Source organism: Rana temporaria, chromosome 1 (genome assembly GCF_905171775.1).
Source record: "Rana temporaria chromosome 1, aRanTem1.1, whole genome shotgun sequence".
NCBI lineage: Eukaryota > Metazoa > Chordata > Amphibia > Anura > Ranidae > Rana > Rana temporaria.
In genome coordinates, this window is record NC_053489.1 from 433,259,744 (window position 1) to 433,275,192 (window position 15,449).

The following is a 15,449-nucleotide window of genomic DNA, read 5'->3' on the forward strand; positions in this document are numbered from 1 at the left end:
CCAAGCGCCGGGGCCACAAGAGATATATATTCTTATATGGAACCCCAGCGCCCTCGTTTCCTTTTTTATATCACTCATTACACAGCTCACCCCTGTAACCTGAGGAGCAGCTATTGTTTATATATTAATTATATAAATTTATTCACATGTAGTATTCTCACCTTATACTAGATATTTTGGCGCGGAAAATACCCCTTCCTTTATCAGATATATATTCTTGTTGCCTCGGAGGGGACAGAGAGGGGGCGGGACGAGTGCCATACATAAAGGAAAATTTCCTGTTTACGCTGCGGCCTCTGTAATAGGAGGTTCCGTCTCCTGCGCTGCCATTGGACGACTGTTCTGTGCATCATAGGAGGTGTGACTTTGTATTAAAGAGGCAAAACAGGAGTTTCTCCTGTAAGTAATCTGTTGGCGCTCCTCCCGACTCCCTCCCTGTCCCCTCCGAGGCTGCAGATGGGCATCGATTGGGCTGCACTGATGGCAATGATGAGTCTTCATCAATGGCAATGGGGGTGCTGCATTCATGGCAATGGTGAGGCTGCATTCATGGCAATCTTGAGGCTGCATTCATGGCAATGGGGGTTCTGCATTCATGGCAATGGTGAGGCAATTGTCTTCTGAGTGTTATGTTATGTAATGTATGTTACATTACTAGGGGGCACAGCAGCATTTTACATTACTAGGGGGGCACAGCGGCATTTTACATTACTGGAGGGAACAGCAGCATTTTACATTACTGGGGGGGCACAGCAGCACCTTACATTATTAGGGAGACACCGCAACTTTTTACATTACTAGGGGGCACAGCAGTACCTTACATTACTAGGGGGGTACAGCAGTACCTTACATTACTATGGGGGAACAGCAGCACCTTACATTACTAGGGGGACACAGCAGCACCTTACATTACTAGGGGGGCACAGCAGCACCTTACAACACTAGGGGGGCACAGCAGCACCTTACATTACTGGGGGGAAGACACGGCAGCATTTTACATTACCAGGGGGGCACAGCAGTACCTTACACTACTAGAGGGACACAGCAGAATTTTACATTACTAGGGGGACAACGCAGCACCTTACATTACTAGGGGGCATAGCAGCACCTTACATTACTAGGGGGACACTGCAACATTTTACAATACTGGGGGGGGGGGGGACACAGCAACATTTTACATTACTAGGGGGACACAGCAACATTTTACATTACTAGGTGCTCACAGCAGCACCTTACATTACTAGGGGGGCACAGCAGTACCTTACATTACTATGGGGGCACAGCAGCACCTTACATTGCTAGGGGGATACAGCAGCACCTTACATTACTAAGGGGGCACAGCAGTACCTTACATTACTGGGGGGCACAGCATTACCTAACATTACTAGGGGGCACAGCAGCACCTTACATTACTAGAGGGCACAGCAGCATCTTACATTACTGGGGGGCACAGCAGCATCTTACATTACGGGGGGGGGGGCACAGCAGCACTTTACATTACTAGGGGGCACAGCAGTTCCTTACATTACTAGAGGGGTACAGCAGCATCTTACATTACTGGGGGGGGGGGGCACAGCAGTACCTTACATTACCAGGGGGGCACGGCAGTACCTTACATTACTGGGGGGGGCACAGCAGCATTTCACATTACTGGGGGGGCACAGCAGCACCTTACATTACTAGGGGGACACAGCAGCACCTTACATTACTAGGGGGACACAGCAGTACCTTACATTACCAAGGGGGCATAGCAGTACCTTACATTACTAGGGGGCACAGCAATACCTTATGTAGCGCTACCCCCAAGGGTTTAGATTAGGGCCTGCACTCTGCCTGTCAACCCCCAGAACTTGGCTCGATCCCTCCCTGGCACAAATGGACAACAATATGATTGGGACACCCAGTTGGTGGTAGGGGACCCCAATGATATCATACAACAATAAATGTAGTAAAATGGTGTTACCTTGGTGGTGTTCACCTGCTACACAGCTACAAAAGACAGAATCCAACACAAGATGTAGCTTAACCAGTGGAAAAATGTTTACTTGGTAAAGAATAAAACAATGGTTATGCAGTAAACATTCAATACATACAGCTCCTTGTATAAATCAATGAAATACCACTGGTCTAAAGTATGTCTGTAACCAGACCCACATAGCGCAATCTGAGGGCCAGACTTGAGTGAGGGTGTGGTGGAGGAATCTCTCAGTGTACTAACTTCAACACTGGGTCACCTCTCCACCAAGTCTCACGTAAACAATAAGAAACACAACGTAATGCAATCACTTATATTAATCACATAAAGTCACAACGGTATGGCTCCTCCTAGTGGACAGTTCAACTGGTGCGTGTCCTGTAGCAACTATTTGCAAGGATAGAGAAACAGGTGACAGTTCCTTTAAGAGTCAGTTAATCTTCAGCTAGCCACGTTGGTGCACTTAGTTAATTGTAATCCAATCACAAGGTGGAGAAAGCATAAACACTTGAAGTATAAGTCAATCCTCCCAGACTGCTGTATCGTTCTCAGGTGTAGTGCATCCCTGCTTGTGACACTGCAAATGTCTGCACATGCGGGTTGAACTATAAACAACCCAACTTCCTGAGACCTGGGAGTTAAATCAGTGAAAAGGCAAGTGCCCTTTCACCAAATAAGGCCTTGCCTCGCCGGGCTGCTCCATCTGGACTCCGCTTGGCTCTCAACCTCTCTGGAACTCGTGATCCCCGGTCCTCCGCACAGCTGCTCACAAGGTGCTGTGGTCAGGTGGTTCCCGATGCTGTCAAACGTAGACCGCTCCCTCTCTGGACTGATCAGCGAGGCTGTAGCAAGGATCCCTCTCTGGCTAGGCGATCCGCTCTCAGTCACTGTAGGCCAAGGTTCCTTGGGCCTAGGAAACTTTCAGCAGGCCTCAGCACAGGCCTCCTGCTGGCTTGAAGATGGCCTCCCGAGAGACAGGAACAAGCCCACCCCTCTCCTTTTATTTGCTTACCCAGCAGGCTGTTCAGTAATACTTTGCACTGTGGGTAGGTGAGTTGGGCATTGTAGGTAGGTAGTTTGCTGACTAAGTCTTAGCATACAAGTCACTTCCTCCTTCACTACATTTCCAATAGTGGGAAACTAGAGGGAGCCAAACTCTTATTTAAATTACATCACATATATACACAGTAATTTAGGTGGCAAAAACTAATGCGCTACCTTATATTGCTAGGGGGCACAGCAGCACCTTACATTACTAGAGGGCACAGCAGCATCTTACATTACTGGGGGGGAGGGGGGCACAGCAGCACCTTTACTAGGGGGAACAGCAGTACCTTACATTACTAGAGGGGCACGGCAGCACTTTGAATTACTTGGGGGGGGGCACAGCAGTACCTTACATTACTGGGGGGGCCCAGCAGCATTTCACATTATATTCACATGTTACTGGGGGGGGCACAGCAGCACCTTACATTACTAGGGGGCACAGCAGTACCTTACATTACTAGTGGACAAATCAGCATTTTACATTACATTACATTTTACATTACTAAGGGGGCACAGCAGTACCTTACATTATGGGGGGGGGGGACACAGCAGTACCTTACATTACTAGGGGGCACAGCAGCATCTTACATTACTGGTGGGGCACAGAAGTACCTTACATTACTAGGGGGGCAAAGCAGCACCTTACATTACTAGGGGGCAGTGCTGGGACAAGGTCATTCGGTGCCCAGGGGCGAAGATGGCAAACTGCGCCCCCCCAGTGTAAAGAACGATTCAGTGTCGGTTTCCGATCCCGCCTCCTGGCCGCCATCTCGGTGAAGTCCCACCGGCTGGGACAAGGAATCGCCTGTTGGGCGCAGTGGCGACTCTAGGAACAATATATAGGGGGGGTACATAAGATGCCACAGTCAAAACTTGGGGGGCACTAATAATTTTTACCAGTAAATCATACCATGGAAATTAAACTAAATAAGTGTGTGTGTATATATATATACACACACACACACACACACACACACACACACACACACACACACACACAAAAGTCGAGAGTAATGTGGTATTTTTAATGTCTTGATGTGGAACCACACCAGCAATGTTATGTTAGAACGCATTTTTAACACAAGTGGTGAGGGGGACTGTTAAACCCTGCAGTTGAGCCAAGTTTTTACCCCCCCCCCCCCCACTACTCCCGTTAGCTGCATACAGGCAGTGGCTGGGGGTGTATACATATTTCAGCCATGTTTAGTGTCATGGCAGCAATTACACCCTGTGTTGCTTTTGGCAGGTGCTTTCACCCACTGTGTACAACCCCTTCAACTGAATGAGGATGCTCTGCAACAGCCCCAACGAGTGTGAATGAGCCCTAAGGTGAAGCAGAGAGACAGAACACACAGACCTTGCATTCTTTTCTCCCAGGTAGAGATCTAATGTAGGAAACATGATTTCTGCTGGTTTAAAGGAATGCAAGTCTGTGTTCTGTCCCTCTGATGATAAAGATCTTTCACAGCCCAGTGTCAGGATGAGCATATCTTCCTCAGATCCTGTTCCCCTCTATCTCTGCTGCCTGCACTAAACAACCAACCTACCATGCTGCTGCCCCTTTCCCTATCACTGACTATCCCTGCTGCTGCTTTCTATTCCTGAAGCAAAGGAAAAAAACTCACTGTGACACAGAAGAGCAGAGGGCTCATTTTAGCCCCCTCCTTCTCCTCTGAAACTGCTTAAAGTTGTCCAAATCTGGCGGCAGGAGAAAGGGGAGGGGCTGGAGTAGCATGATTGGATAAGAACTGGCATGTGACTGCACAGATCCCTGTCTATGCGGACCAAGCACTGCCAGACAACATCCTGCATCTCCTTGCTGTGCTGTGAGTTTTACCAGCATAGCTTTCTGAGCATACAGACAGGGACAGGAGCACTGCTCGCTTCAGGAGCCGGGTCTGGTGCAGTTATTATGGCAAGCAGGAGACCTGGTCTGCTTTTGAATTTGGAAGAATATGGGCGAACTGACTGTGCGAGCGCTACTTGCATTGACTTTGGAGTCAGCGTGGAGAGGGAGGGGGGAAGAATTCACTGCAGGAAATTACATGGGTTCTCTCTTGTGATTACTCTGCCCGATAGAGAAGTGAGGGGCAGGGCGGGACTGGTCTCAGGCTTGTGCCGGGTGCAGGAGCGCACTCGGCACATGCTGTTGTTATCTATGTAGCGCGGCCAGTACACCAGCACTTCTACTGCGCCCCCCTTCCTCCAGTAAATGGCCCCGCCCAGGGCATCCGTCCCCTCCGCCCACCCCTTGTACTGGCCCTGCTAGGGGGGCACAGCAGCATCTTACATTACTGGGGAAACACAGCAGCGCCTTACATTGCTGGGGGGACACAGCAGTACCTTACATTACTAGGGGACAGAGCAGTACCTTACATTACTAGGGGACACAGCAGTATCTTTCATACAAGAAAAAAGAGAACGGCACCCTCTAAGTGCAGTGTGGTGACCGGGGAGGGTGAGCCCCACGGCCACACACATGCGCTTGATGGTTAGCTACTTGGTTCTTGGGGCTAGGAGCCCAGGGTCAGGTGGTATTAACCCTTAGTGAGGGCCAGATGGTATTAACCCTCTCTGTCACGTGACGCCACTGTAGTCTTGGTATACCCCGGGAAACTACAGCTCTGGGGGGCCTCCGTATCCCCGTTAGATAGGATGGTAATAACACAGTCCACAACAGGGGTTAATACAACGAAGGCTTTACTGGCATGAAGGCAGGTGTCAAAATCTTCACAGCGTTTAAACAGAGTTTCACAGAGGTTCTACAGACAGTGTCTATGGGATCACACAGCTGATAATGCCTGAGCTTGGTTTCCTATATATACTTGGCAGCAGAGGCCGAATTAGTAATTCAGGGCTTATGCTTAACTAGGCTGAAAGATAGATACACTTACTGAAGTGTCTGTAGACTTGAGGCTTTTCGCCGGAATAACGGATTGATCCGATAAATGAGCTGAAGTACTGGTTCTGTAGTGTTTAAGGATGCTCCATGCTTTGATATCCTTTCTCCTGAACTGGAGGCCTCTGGCCTGCCTTGCTTCTCCTATGACTGTCTTTTTTCTCCCTGTCAGGATCTGTATCTAGCACAAGACTGCATTAAACAGGAAGTACAATCCCTTATAAGGGCCTGATGAGGCTGAAGCTCATTGGTTGAGAGCTGTGGATCATAGAGACTGCCTTGTAGGATAACATAACACAATAAGGTCTTGTCTAGCATTTAATCCTCCTGACTCTAATACACTCTGACTGAACATGAGATGGTTGACTAAACCTCTTAAAGCTATACACACCTAATAAACGTATTATCAACCATAACAGTATATAAATCACATCATAACTAGCTGAGTCCCTGCAGGGGAGATCCCACAAGCCGAGGGCCTCAATCTGACAGGGACTACAACAAATACCTGTACTGGGACACCACAGCAGCATATTTAAAACATCTTTAATAAAAAGGGATTAAAAACACTCACATCAAATTGTTAGTTCTCAGAGCCTCTTCAAGCTTTTTGGACTGGCAGCCATCTACTAACTCAGCAACTTTCCTGTATACCTCCTTACATGGACTATATACCATATATGGACTCATATTGATTTTAACCCCTTCCCTGCCCTTCCACTTTCCTTTTATATATGTTATTGTTCTTTTTAGACAGCTATATCCAGAGTGCACCATATCAACCCACTGTTTTTCGTTTCAGCAGTATCTTTCATTACTGGGGAGGCACGGCACCATCTTGCATTACTGGGGGGGGGGGGCACAGCAGCATCTTACATTACTGGAGGGACACAGCAGTACCTTACATTACTAGGGGGGCACAGCAGCATCTTACATTACTGGGGGGAAACAGCAGAACATTACATTACTAGGGGGTCAAAGCAGCATTTTACATTAATTACTAGAGGGCACAGCAGCATCTTACATTACTGGGGGACACAGCAGCATCTTACCTTACTGGGGGGGGGGGGTTCAGCAGCACCTTACATTACTAGGGGGCACAGCAGTACCTCACATTACTAGAGGGGCACAGCAACATTTTACATTACTGGGGCGGGAGGCACAGCAGTACCTTACATTACTAGGGGGGCACAGCAGCATTTTACATTACTGGGGAGGCAGAGTAGCACCTTACATTACTAGGGGGGCCCAGCAGTACCTTACAATACTGGGGGGGACACAGCAAAACACATTAGAAGTGGGAGTCAGCAGTCTGTCCCCCACATACGCATTACACCTCTAGGTCAGTGTGCAAAATTCTCCTCTCATGGGTTTACTAACCTGATCTTACCTGCAGGGGACATTTCCTTTCCCAGGGGCTCCCTAGAATGACATCAGCGCTCCACCCCCAGACATCTGCCTGCAGGCCCAGGACACAGGAAGATGTGTGTGGTAGTGTGAGACTGTGTGAATGACATCCTGTGACAGAAGGCAGGCAGAGGCAGGTTCAGTCACAGCTGAAGAGCCACCTCCATGTGTGCAGTGTGGTATAGAGTACAGCGGGCCCCCTTTCTTTGGGGGCCCATGTGCACCTGCGCACATGGATCATACCCCACAGCAGGAAAGTCTTTAAAGCAATGTTGAAATATATTGTCAGTAATACATATTATATTGCAACATATGGAAAAATGTCCACACTAGAAAACACCATTCATTTATTTTTCTATTGCTAAAAAGTCTCTAAGAAAATGACTGCTATTATCAAAATATAGGCACTGTTATATTTTACCTCTAGTGTTCAGAGTTTTGTGCAAAGCTTTTTACACTTTGTACCACCTCACATAACCTCAGATCACAGTGAGTCATCATCATGTTCCGTACTGGAATTGTTTTTCTGCTCCTGCACACAAGTCTATTTAACGTTATTTCTGGCGGAAAGATTTTGGTGTGGCCAACAGACGCTAGTCATTTTTTAAATCTGAAAATAATCCTGAATGAACTTGTGATTAAAGACCATGAAGTTACAGTGTTGCTTCATTCAGCCATTCTAATAATGGGTACAGACACCAGCAAAGACTCACCAATACACTATGAAGATTTTGATGTGCCTTTCACAAAGGAGGAGAATGAAAAGTTTCTTGAGGAATTTTTAAGTCTATGGATTTTTGATGTGCCTGATATGACCTACTGGGAATTCTATCAAAAAATGAAAGAGATGGTGGCCGAGCAACAGAGGTTGGAAAAACTTATGTGTGATGGGGTACTTAAGAACAAGACCTTGATGAAGAAACTAAAAGATGAGAAGTTTGATGTCCTGATCTCAGACCCATTGATCCCATGTGGGGAACTTATTGCTGAAGTTCTTGGACTACCATTTGTTTATTCTTTAAGATTTTCCATGGGCAACTCAATGGAGAGACTATGTGGGCATCTTCCAGCCCCCTTTTCCTATGTGCCGGGAGCCATGGCAGAACTAACTGATAGGATGTCTTTTCTAGAGAGATGGCAAAACACGAACTTCTATCTTTTCCAAGACATCTTATTCTATCTTGTGTTTGCTGGCAACTGGGATGGTTACTACAGCGAAGTATTAGGTGAGCATGAAAAGTAACTGGAGAATGTGTCAAAACCAATTAAATACTTAAGTAATCAATCTAAACAATTTTCTTCACCTAATCCTCAGGAATATTTTTCTTTCATTCAGCCTTGTGTTGTAGGCAGACTTTAGAGAATATTAGCAATCAGAAAAGTCTGTTTGGTGTAGTTTAGGTCAGTGTTTCTCAACTCCAGTCCTCAAGGCGCCCCAACAGGTCATGTTTTCAGGATTTCCCACCGATGATACAGCTGTGGTAATTACAAGGAAGTGAAACTGATTAAATCACCTGTGCAAAATAATGGAAAGCCTGAAAACATGACCTGTTGGGGCGCCTTGAGGACTGGAGTTGAGAAACCCTGGTTTAGGTGATGTGGAAATGATGAATTTCTTTCATTAAGGTCCATAAAGACATAGATGAGCGAGTTTGAAGGGGTGAAAGAACTTGACTGACCTGCACAGATTCCTGACCTCAAGCCGATAGAACACCTTTGGGATGAATTAGAGCAGAGACTGCGAGCCAGCATCAGTGCCTGACCTCACAAATGCACTTTTAGAAGACTGGTCAAACATTCTCATGGACACACTCCTAAACCTTGTGAATAGCCGCCCCAGAAGAGTTGAAGCTGTTATAGCTGCAAAGGGTGGGCCAACTCAATATTGAACCCTACGGACTAAGACTGGGATGCCATCAAAGTTCATGTGCGTGTAAAGGCAGGTATCCCAATACTTTTGACAAGATAGTGTATGTCGCTTAGTTGACATATAAAGTTTAGTTAGCTTCTTTTATTTTTAAATCATTATCAGGGTAGGTACTTATACTAAACAAAAATTGTTCCTTTGTAGTTGGCTGCTATGTTCATTGAAATGTTCCTTTCTCTGCCACCCTCCATACCCCGTAGCTGTGATCTCCTCAAACTCATCAAAAATGCCAACTATGCCCACCCTTTTAATACCTGTGTTTCTTTTATAAAAACCTTATTCTCGCTTCCCAAAATGAAAAGCGCTCTGTGAATGGAAGCGACAAACCTTTCATTTATCCACCCATCCTTCAGTCATAGAGTGCTTTTCACTGTGGGAAGTAATAGCACAGCTTCTATGAATGAAGCACGGTGCAGAAACTACTGCAAAATCATATCAGTATCGGGGGGTATGGGGGCGCAAAGGAATTACCTTTTCAAGGAATATATCAGTCACGGGCACAGGGGGCACATTCAATGTAAGTACAGTTCCTTGTGCTGATTTAAAAAAAAAATGAACTATACTTAAAAATCAACACACACACATTTAAGAAAGATAACATTTTACTTGGTGATCAAATGATTTTTTTATTTTAATTATTTGCTACTTGGTGTCCTTCTGGCCCCTTCCATGTTTGTCTATCTCACCGCTTACCATACTGTATGTGACTATACAGTACATACACACAGGAGATTCTTGCTTTTTATGTTGCCGTGTTACGCCCAGACCTCTTTTGCAATGTCATTTTGGCACAAGGTTCCTGGCATTGAGGATTGTGAAAACACACTAACACTGGCAGCATGTGAACTCAGATCTTGACTTGGGATGCTGTGCAGTAAAAATGAACACGTATAAAAAATTGCGATAATCTTCCTGCACTTATAGTACAATAATATGCCTGCCAGCACTCATCTGTGATTTCCACACTCTTTACACAAATACTAAAGGGGTTGTAAAGGATTTTTTTTTTTTTTCCTAAAAAGCTTCCTTTACTTTAGTGCAGTCCTCCTTCACTTACCTCATCCTTTGATTTTGCTTTTAAATGTCCTTATTTCTTCTGAGAAGTCCTCACTTCCTGTTCTTCTGTCTGTAACTCACCACCGTAATGCGAGGCTTTCTTCCTGGTGTGGAAAAAGCCTCTTGAGGGGGGAGGGGGCGAGCAGGCAAGTCAGGACACTCTCTACTTTGCAGATAGAGAAAGGAGCTGTGTGTTAGTGGGCGTCCTGACCCCCTCCCCCCTCAAGAGGCTTTCATTACACCAGGAAGAAAGCCTCGCATTACTGTGGTGAGTTACAGACAGAAGAACAGGAAGTGAGGATTTCTCAGAAGAAATAAGGACATTTAAAAGCAAAATTGAAGGATGAGGTAAGTGAAGGAGGGCTGCACTAAGATAAAGGAAGCTATTTAGGGGGGAAAAAATTCCTTTACAACCCCTTTAACCATTTCATTACTTGGCAATTTCACCCCCTTTCTGCCCAGGCCAATTTTCTGCTTTCAGCGCTGTCACACTTTGAATGACAATTGCGTAGTCATACAGCACGCGGTCATATAGCATCCTCATTTGTCTTTGCAGGTTGACTGGGTGTGGTTGGGTATGATAAAAATGCACCTCAGTCACGTGTTTTTACTGCTCTCCAGCCTCAAGTGTAAACAAGGCCTAATGCCCTGTACACACAATCGGAATTTCCGATGGGATAAAATCCGATGGAATTCCGTTCAAGCTGTCTTGCATACACACTGTCAGACCAAATTCCGACTGTCCAAAACGCAGTGACGTAAAACACTACGACGAGCCGAGTAAAATCGAAGTTCAATGCTTCCGAGCATGAGTCGACTTGATTCTGAGCATGCATGTTTTTTTCTTTGTCGGATGTCCACACAGACGATCGGAATTTCCGATTCCATCGCAAAAAATAAATAAAACACGTTCTATTTCTAAACTCCGACGGAAAAAAGTCAGATGGGGCCCACACACGGTCCGAATAACCAATGAAAAAATTCCGTCTGACTTTTTTTCATCGGAAATTCCGATCGTGTGTACAAGGCATAAGTGATTTAATTTTCTATAATATAAAGATAGGTCTGTGAGCTTGACTCCAGGACAAGCAAAATGTTAAACCAATTATAAAAGACCATACTGTTTTTCTAACAACCATATAGAAAGATAATAAGCAAAAATTGATGTTGTTACCCTTGACTTTCTTCTTGTTTTACTTACAGTACAATATCAACCAAAGCGGAGTTCCATCCGTGTTTTAGTTTATTAAAAGTCAGAAGCTACAAAAAGCATAGCTGCTGACCTTTAATAAACCAACACTTACCTGCCCCACGGTCCAGCGATGCGGCCACCCGGAGGCTCGATCCTCTCCTCCTCCTCTCCTCAGGGGTGTCATCTTAGCTGTGGGCACCTGGCCGTGAAAGCTTACTGCTTCATGGCTGGGCGCGCACTTGCGCATGCGCAAGACGCGCTGCGCTCTCCTATTGGCCAGATGATCTTCTGGGATCTGAGTTGTGTCCCAGAAGATCACTGGCAGGGAGGGGCCGCCTAGGGCGAGAGGAGGAGTCGCCTAGGCGGCCAAAAAAAAGGAAGTGGGACAGGAAGTCCCACTAAAAGTAAGGTAAACACTCCCCCCCCCAAAAAAAAATTACATGCCAAATGTGGCATGTCAGGGGGTGAGGAGTGCTTAAAGCGGAAGTTTCACCTTTGGGTGGAACTCCGCTTTAATGAAGTGGTTCATTAGGGATATAATGGTATTCATACAATGCATAAAAAACACTGCGTTGCACAGCAATCAGGTTAATACTAGGGTTGTCCAGATACCGATACTAGTATCGGTATCGGGACCGATACCGAGTATTTGCGGGAGTACTCGTACTCGCGCAAATGCTCCCGATACCAAAATAGAATACTTTTTTTGTATTTATCAACATGTTCTATGAAAATTCTTTGAGTTTTTTACTACTGCGTGACAAGCAAATAAAACATTTTTATTCATTTTTACTCATTTTTATTCTTTTATAATGTCTTGAGTTAGAGTTCTTCATAATTCTAAAGAAAATATCCTTAGTCTGTATTGTGGTTTGAAAACTGTCACATAACATTTAAAAAAAGTATCGGTATTCGGTATCGGCGACTACATGAAAAAAAGTATCGGTACTTGTACTCGGTCCTAAAAAAGTGGTATCGGGACAACCCTAGTTAATACTACCATTGTTTTCAATGACCTGCATATATATTTCTTGGTCTGTAGATGGAGCAATGTGAAAAGAAATGGAAAGCATTTCTTTATCCTTTGGTAGAAGAAATTTCCTTCTATAGAATGTACAGATCATGTGATTTCCTGATGAACCAAGTTAACAAAGTGCAGTGTTGCTGGGTAGTTCCTGATGTACTCTTGTTCAGGAAGTCTCTATGAACTCCAGATCTTCAAAATGCTCTATGCAAGTGTTTTACTTCTGATGCATGTAAGTTTCTTTGGCACAGCATACTCAGGGAAAATTCTGGCTTGGCCAACAGACGGCAGTCATTTTATGAACTTAAATGTGATCCTTGAAAACCTTGCACACAAAGGTCATGAAGTAACAGTGCTGGTCAACTCAGCCAACCTTATCATGGACACCAGCAAAACCTCAGCTTTAAAATTTGAAGTCTTCCCTGTTGCATTTTCAAGAACCAGAAATGAAAAGCTACTAGAGGAATTCTTACGCTTATGGATTTATGATCTTCCTAATATGTCCTACTGGGAATTCTTTACCCGAATGAAAAAAGCCATGGCGGACTCCTTGGAGGTACAGCTTCTAGTGTGTGATGGCATCATAAAGAACAAGGAGATGTTAAGGAAGCTAAAAGATGAGAAGTTTGATGTCCTTGTTGCAGACCCACTAGCTCCTTGTGGTGAACTTATCGCTGAGATCATTGGAGTGCCATTTGTGTATTCCTTTAGGTTCTCAATGGCTAATATTATAGAAAGACTTTGCGGTCAACAACCCATGCCGTTTTCTTATGTACCCGCTATAATGACTGAATTCACAGATAGAATGTCCTTTATAGAACGCCTAAGAAATACAATTTTTTATTTATCTCAAGATGCTTTATTTTATTCTGTCCTTTCATCCTCCTGGGACGCATATTACAGTGAGGCACTAGGTAAGTACACTGGTGCAATTAATATGTTTTTGGGTGCAGGAATCATAACCTATTATAGGTGTGTGCAGCCTATTGCATTAGGGTGTGCACCCCAAATGTATTAAAACATGGACAGTGTCAGTAGAGCAGTGGTGGGTGTCAGTAGGGCAGTGGACAGTGTCAGTAGCTTTTTATTTTTTTAGGAGCCCCATTCAGGGGCATTAGTGCAATATCAGCAGGGGGAATCTGCACCTCAAGCGGTGATTAGGGTGTGCCCAGGCACACCCGGCGAACCCCCTGCACACGCCTATGTAACCTAAAATAGTTACGGTAGTTCACTGTACAATTATCTCCAAGCTCCCTTCATATGAATGCACCCTTAAGCCAGCCATACACGGTTCGAATTTCTAAAGAATTTTCTTTTCGAAAATCGTACCAAAGAATTTTCGAACGAATTTGGCACCGTTAGTGGGCTGCAGCAACAGCCGATTTGAGGAATTGGACATGTTGAAATTTTTTTGAAAAACAAACGATTTTCTAATCAATGATGGGAGAATCGTGCGATAAATGTAATAGAAAAAAAATGTGCATGTGCAAGAAAAGATAATCCCCGGAGAGAAAAGAATATTCCCGGCCACGAAAATTATTTTCTGTAGCAACATGAAGGATTGGTTGGCTGAATTTTCGAAAATCAATGGTGGCATCATCGGATCACAAAAAAAACGAACTTTCTGATTTTGAAAAGAAAATTTGTTCGAAATTCGACCATGCTTTAGCAAGGACATGAACACAGTGGCGTCTCCAGCTTTCATATTTAGGGGGGACAGGGACAAAAGTAGGGGGGCCAACTATAAAATGCAATTATATATATATATATATCCTGGGGCCCTTTACTACGATCCCACAATGGGCCCTTTCACATGTTCTGCAGTGAGCTCCCTTCCTACTATACTGGGGCCCCCCAGGGTGGCAGAAAACAAGAGATATATGTCACCAGCACACCAAGAAAATATAAGGGTCCAAAGCAGTGGGAGAACTATCAGGGTTGCAAAGGTTGTCTTGCCAACGGGCCCTGACACTCAGCTCAGCTTGCAGTCACCACTCTCAGAATTTACAGGCTGATTCTCCTGTCCTAAGGACGGAAGAAATCAGTCTGTTTTTTCAGTAACTGAGATGAAGGCTTGGCCCCCCCTCCAAACCACCACCCCCCCCCCCCCCCACAGTGCTCGTGGAGTCCTTCCTGCAACTCGCTCTTCTCCGTGCCAATGAGGATGCAGGGGAAGGAGCAGATCGGGCGGCTGTGGTTGTGTGAGCGCTCGCATATGCAGTGTCAGCGAGCATAGGGATAAGGGAGAAATCCTCCGCAGAGCTGACTGGGGACGCTCTCCCTCTCAGGAGAGACTGTTACTCCAGCGGCGGCCTGAGCAACAAATGGTGGGGCACAGCATAATGTTGGGGGGGGGGGTCAGGGCCCCCTCTGGCCCCCCTCTAGGGACGCCATTACATAAACAGCCCAATTTGAAGCCCAAATGTTATGCTTAAGAGAGCATCAGACCACATAGAGCTATTCTAGGGGTAGAAAAGGGTGTTTGTGAAATTAGTAAATCTCTACACAATGGGAATGAATTTTCCCAGTGCTCACATTTTACAAACAGGCTAGTTGCTGTGGGTCACTACAGAGGATAGACAGGTGTATCACTACCTGTTGTACTCAAGGAGATGTGAAAAGTTATGGCCAGCTGGGGTGTAACTATAGCTAAGCAGGCCATGCAGCTGCTATGGGACCCAGAAGCATATATGGCCAAAGCTGTTTGACTATACAGTGATTTATACATAAAATAAATCAATATATAGTAGTTTTTGGTAACTTTAACCACTTGAGGACCGCCGCACGACGATCTACATTGACAAAATGGCACGGCTGGGCACAAGGACGTACATAGGCATGTGAAAAAGGGAAAATTTCGTTTCGTTTCGTTTTAATTCGTTATTTAATTAATTTCGTTAAGTTAGGTTCGTTACATGTGTT

General features: G+C 45.2%; 1 protein-coding gene across 5 annotated transcripts in view; it reads left to right on the top strand.

Moving 5' to 3' along the window:
- The window catches only part of LOC120915433 (UDP-glucuronosyltransferase 2A1-like), a 91,143-nt gene that overhangs the window by 25,980 nt on the left and 49,714 nt on the right, over positions 1-15,449 (top strand). Inside the window, exon 1 of one of the 5 annotated variants that reach the window (XM_040325955.1) lies at positions 7,796-8,554. The exons of 2 other annotated variants lie outside the window; for them this stretch is intronic. In XM_040325955.1, coding sequence (XP_040181889.1) covers positions 7,831-8,554 — 724 coding nt within the window. In that variant the 5' untranslated portion in view covers positions 7,796-7,830. Of the gene's footprint in view, positions 1-7,795; positions 8,555-12,660; positions 13,442-15,449 lie in introns of those variants that run through there. 2 more of the 5 variants (XM_040325971.1, XM_040325937.1) reach the window with 2 other exon arrangements.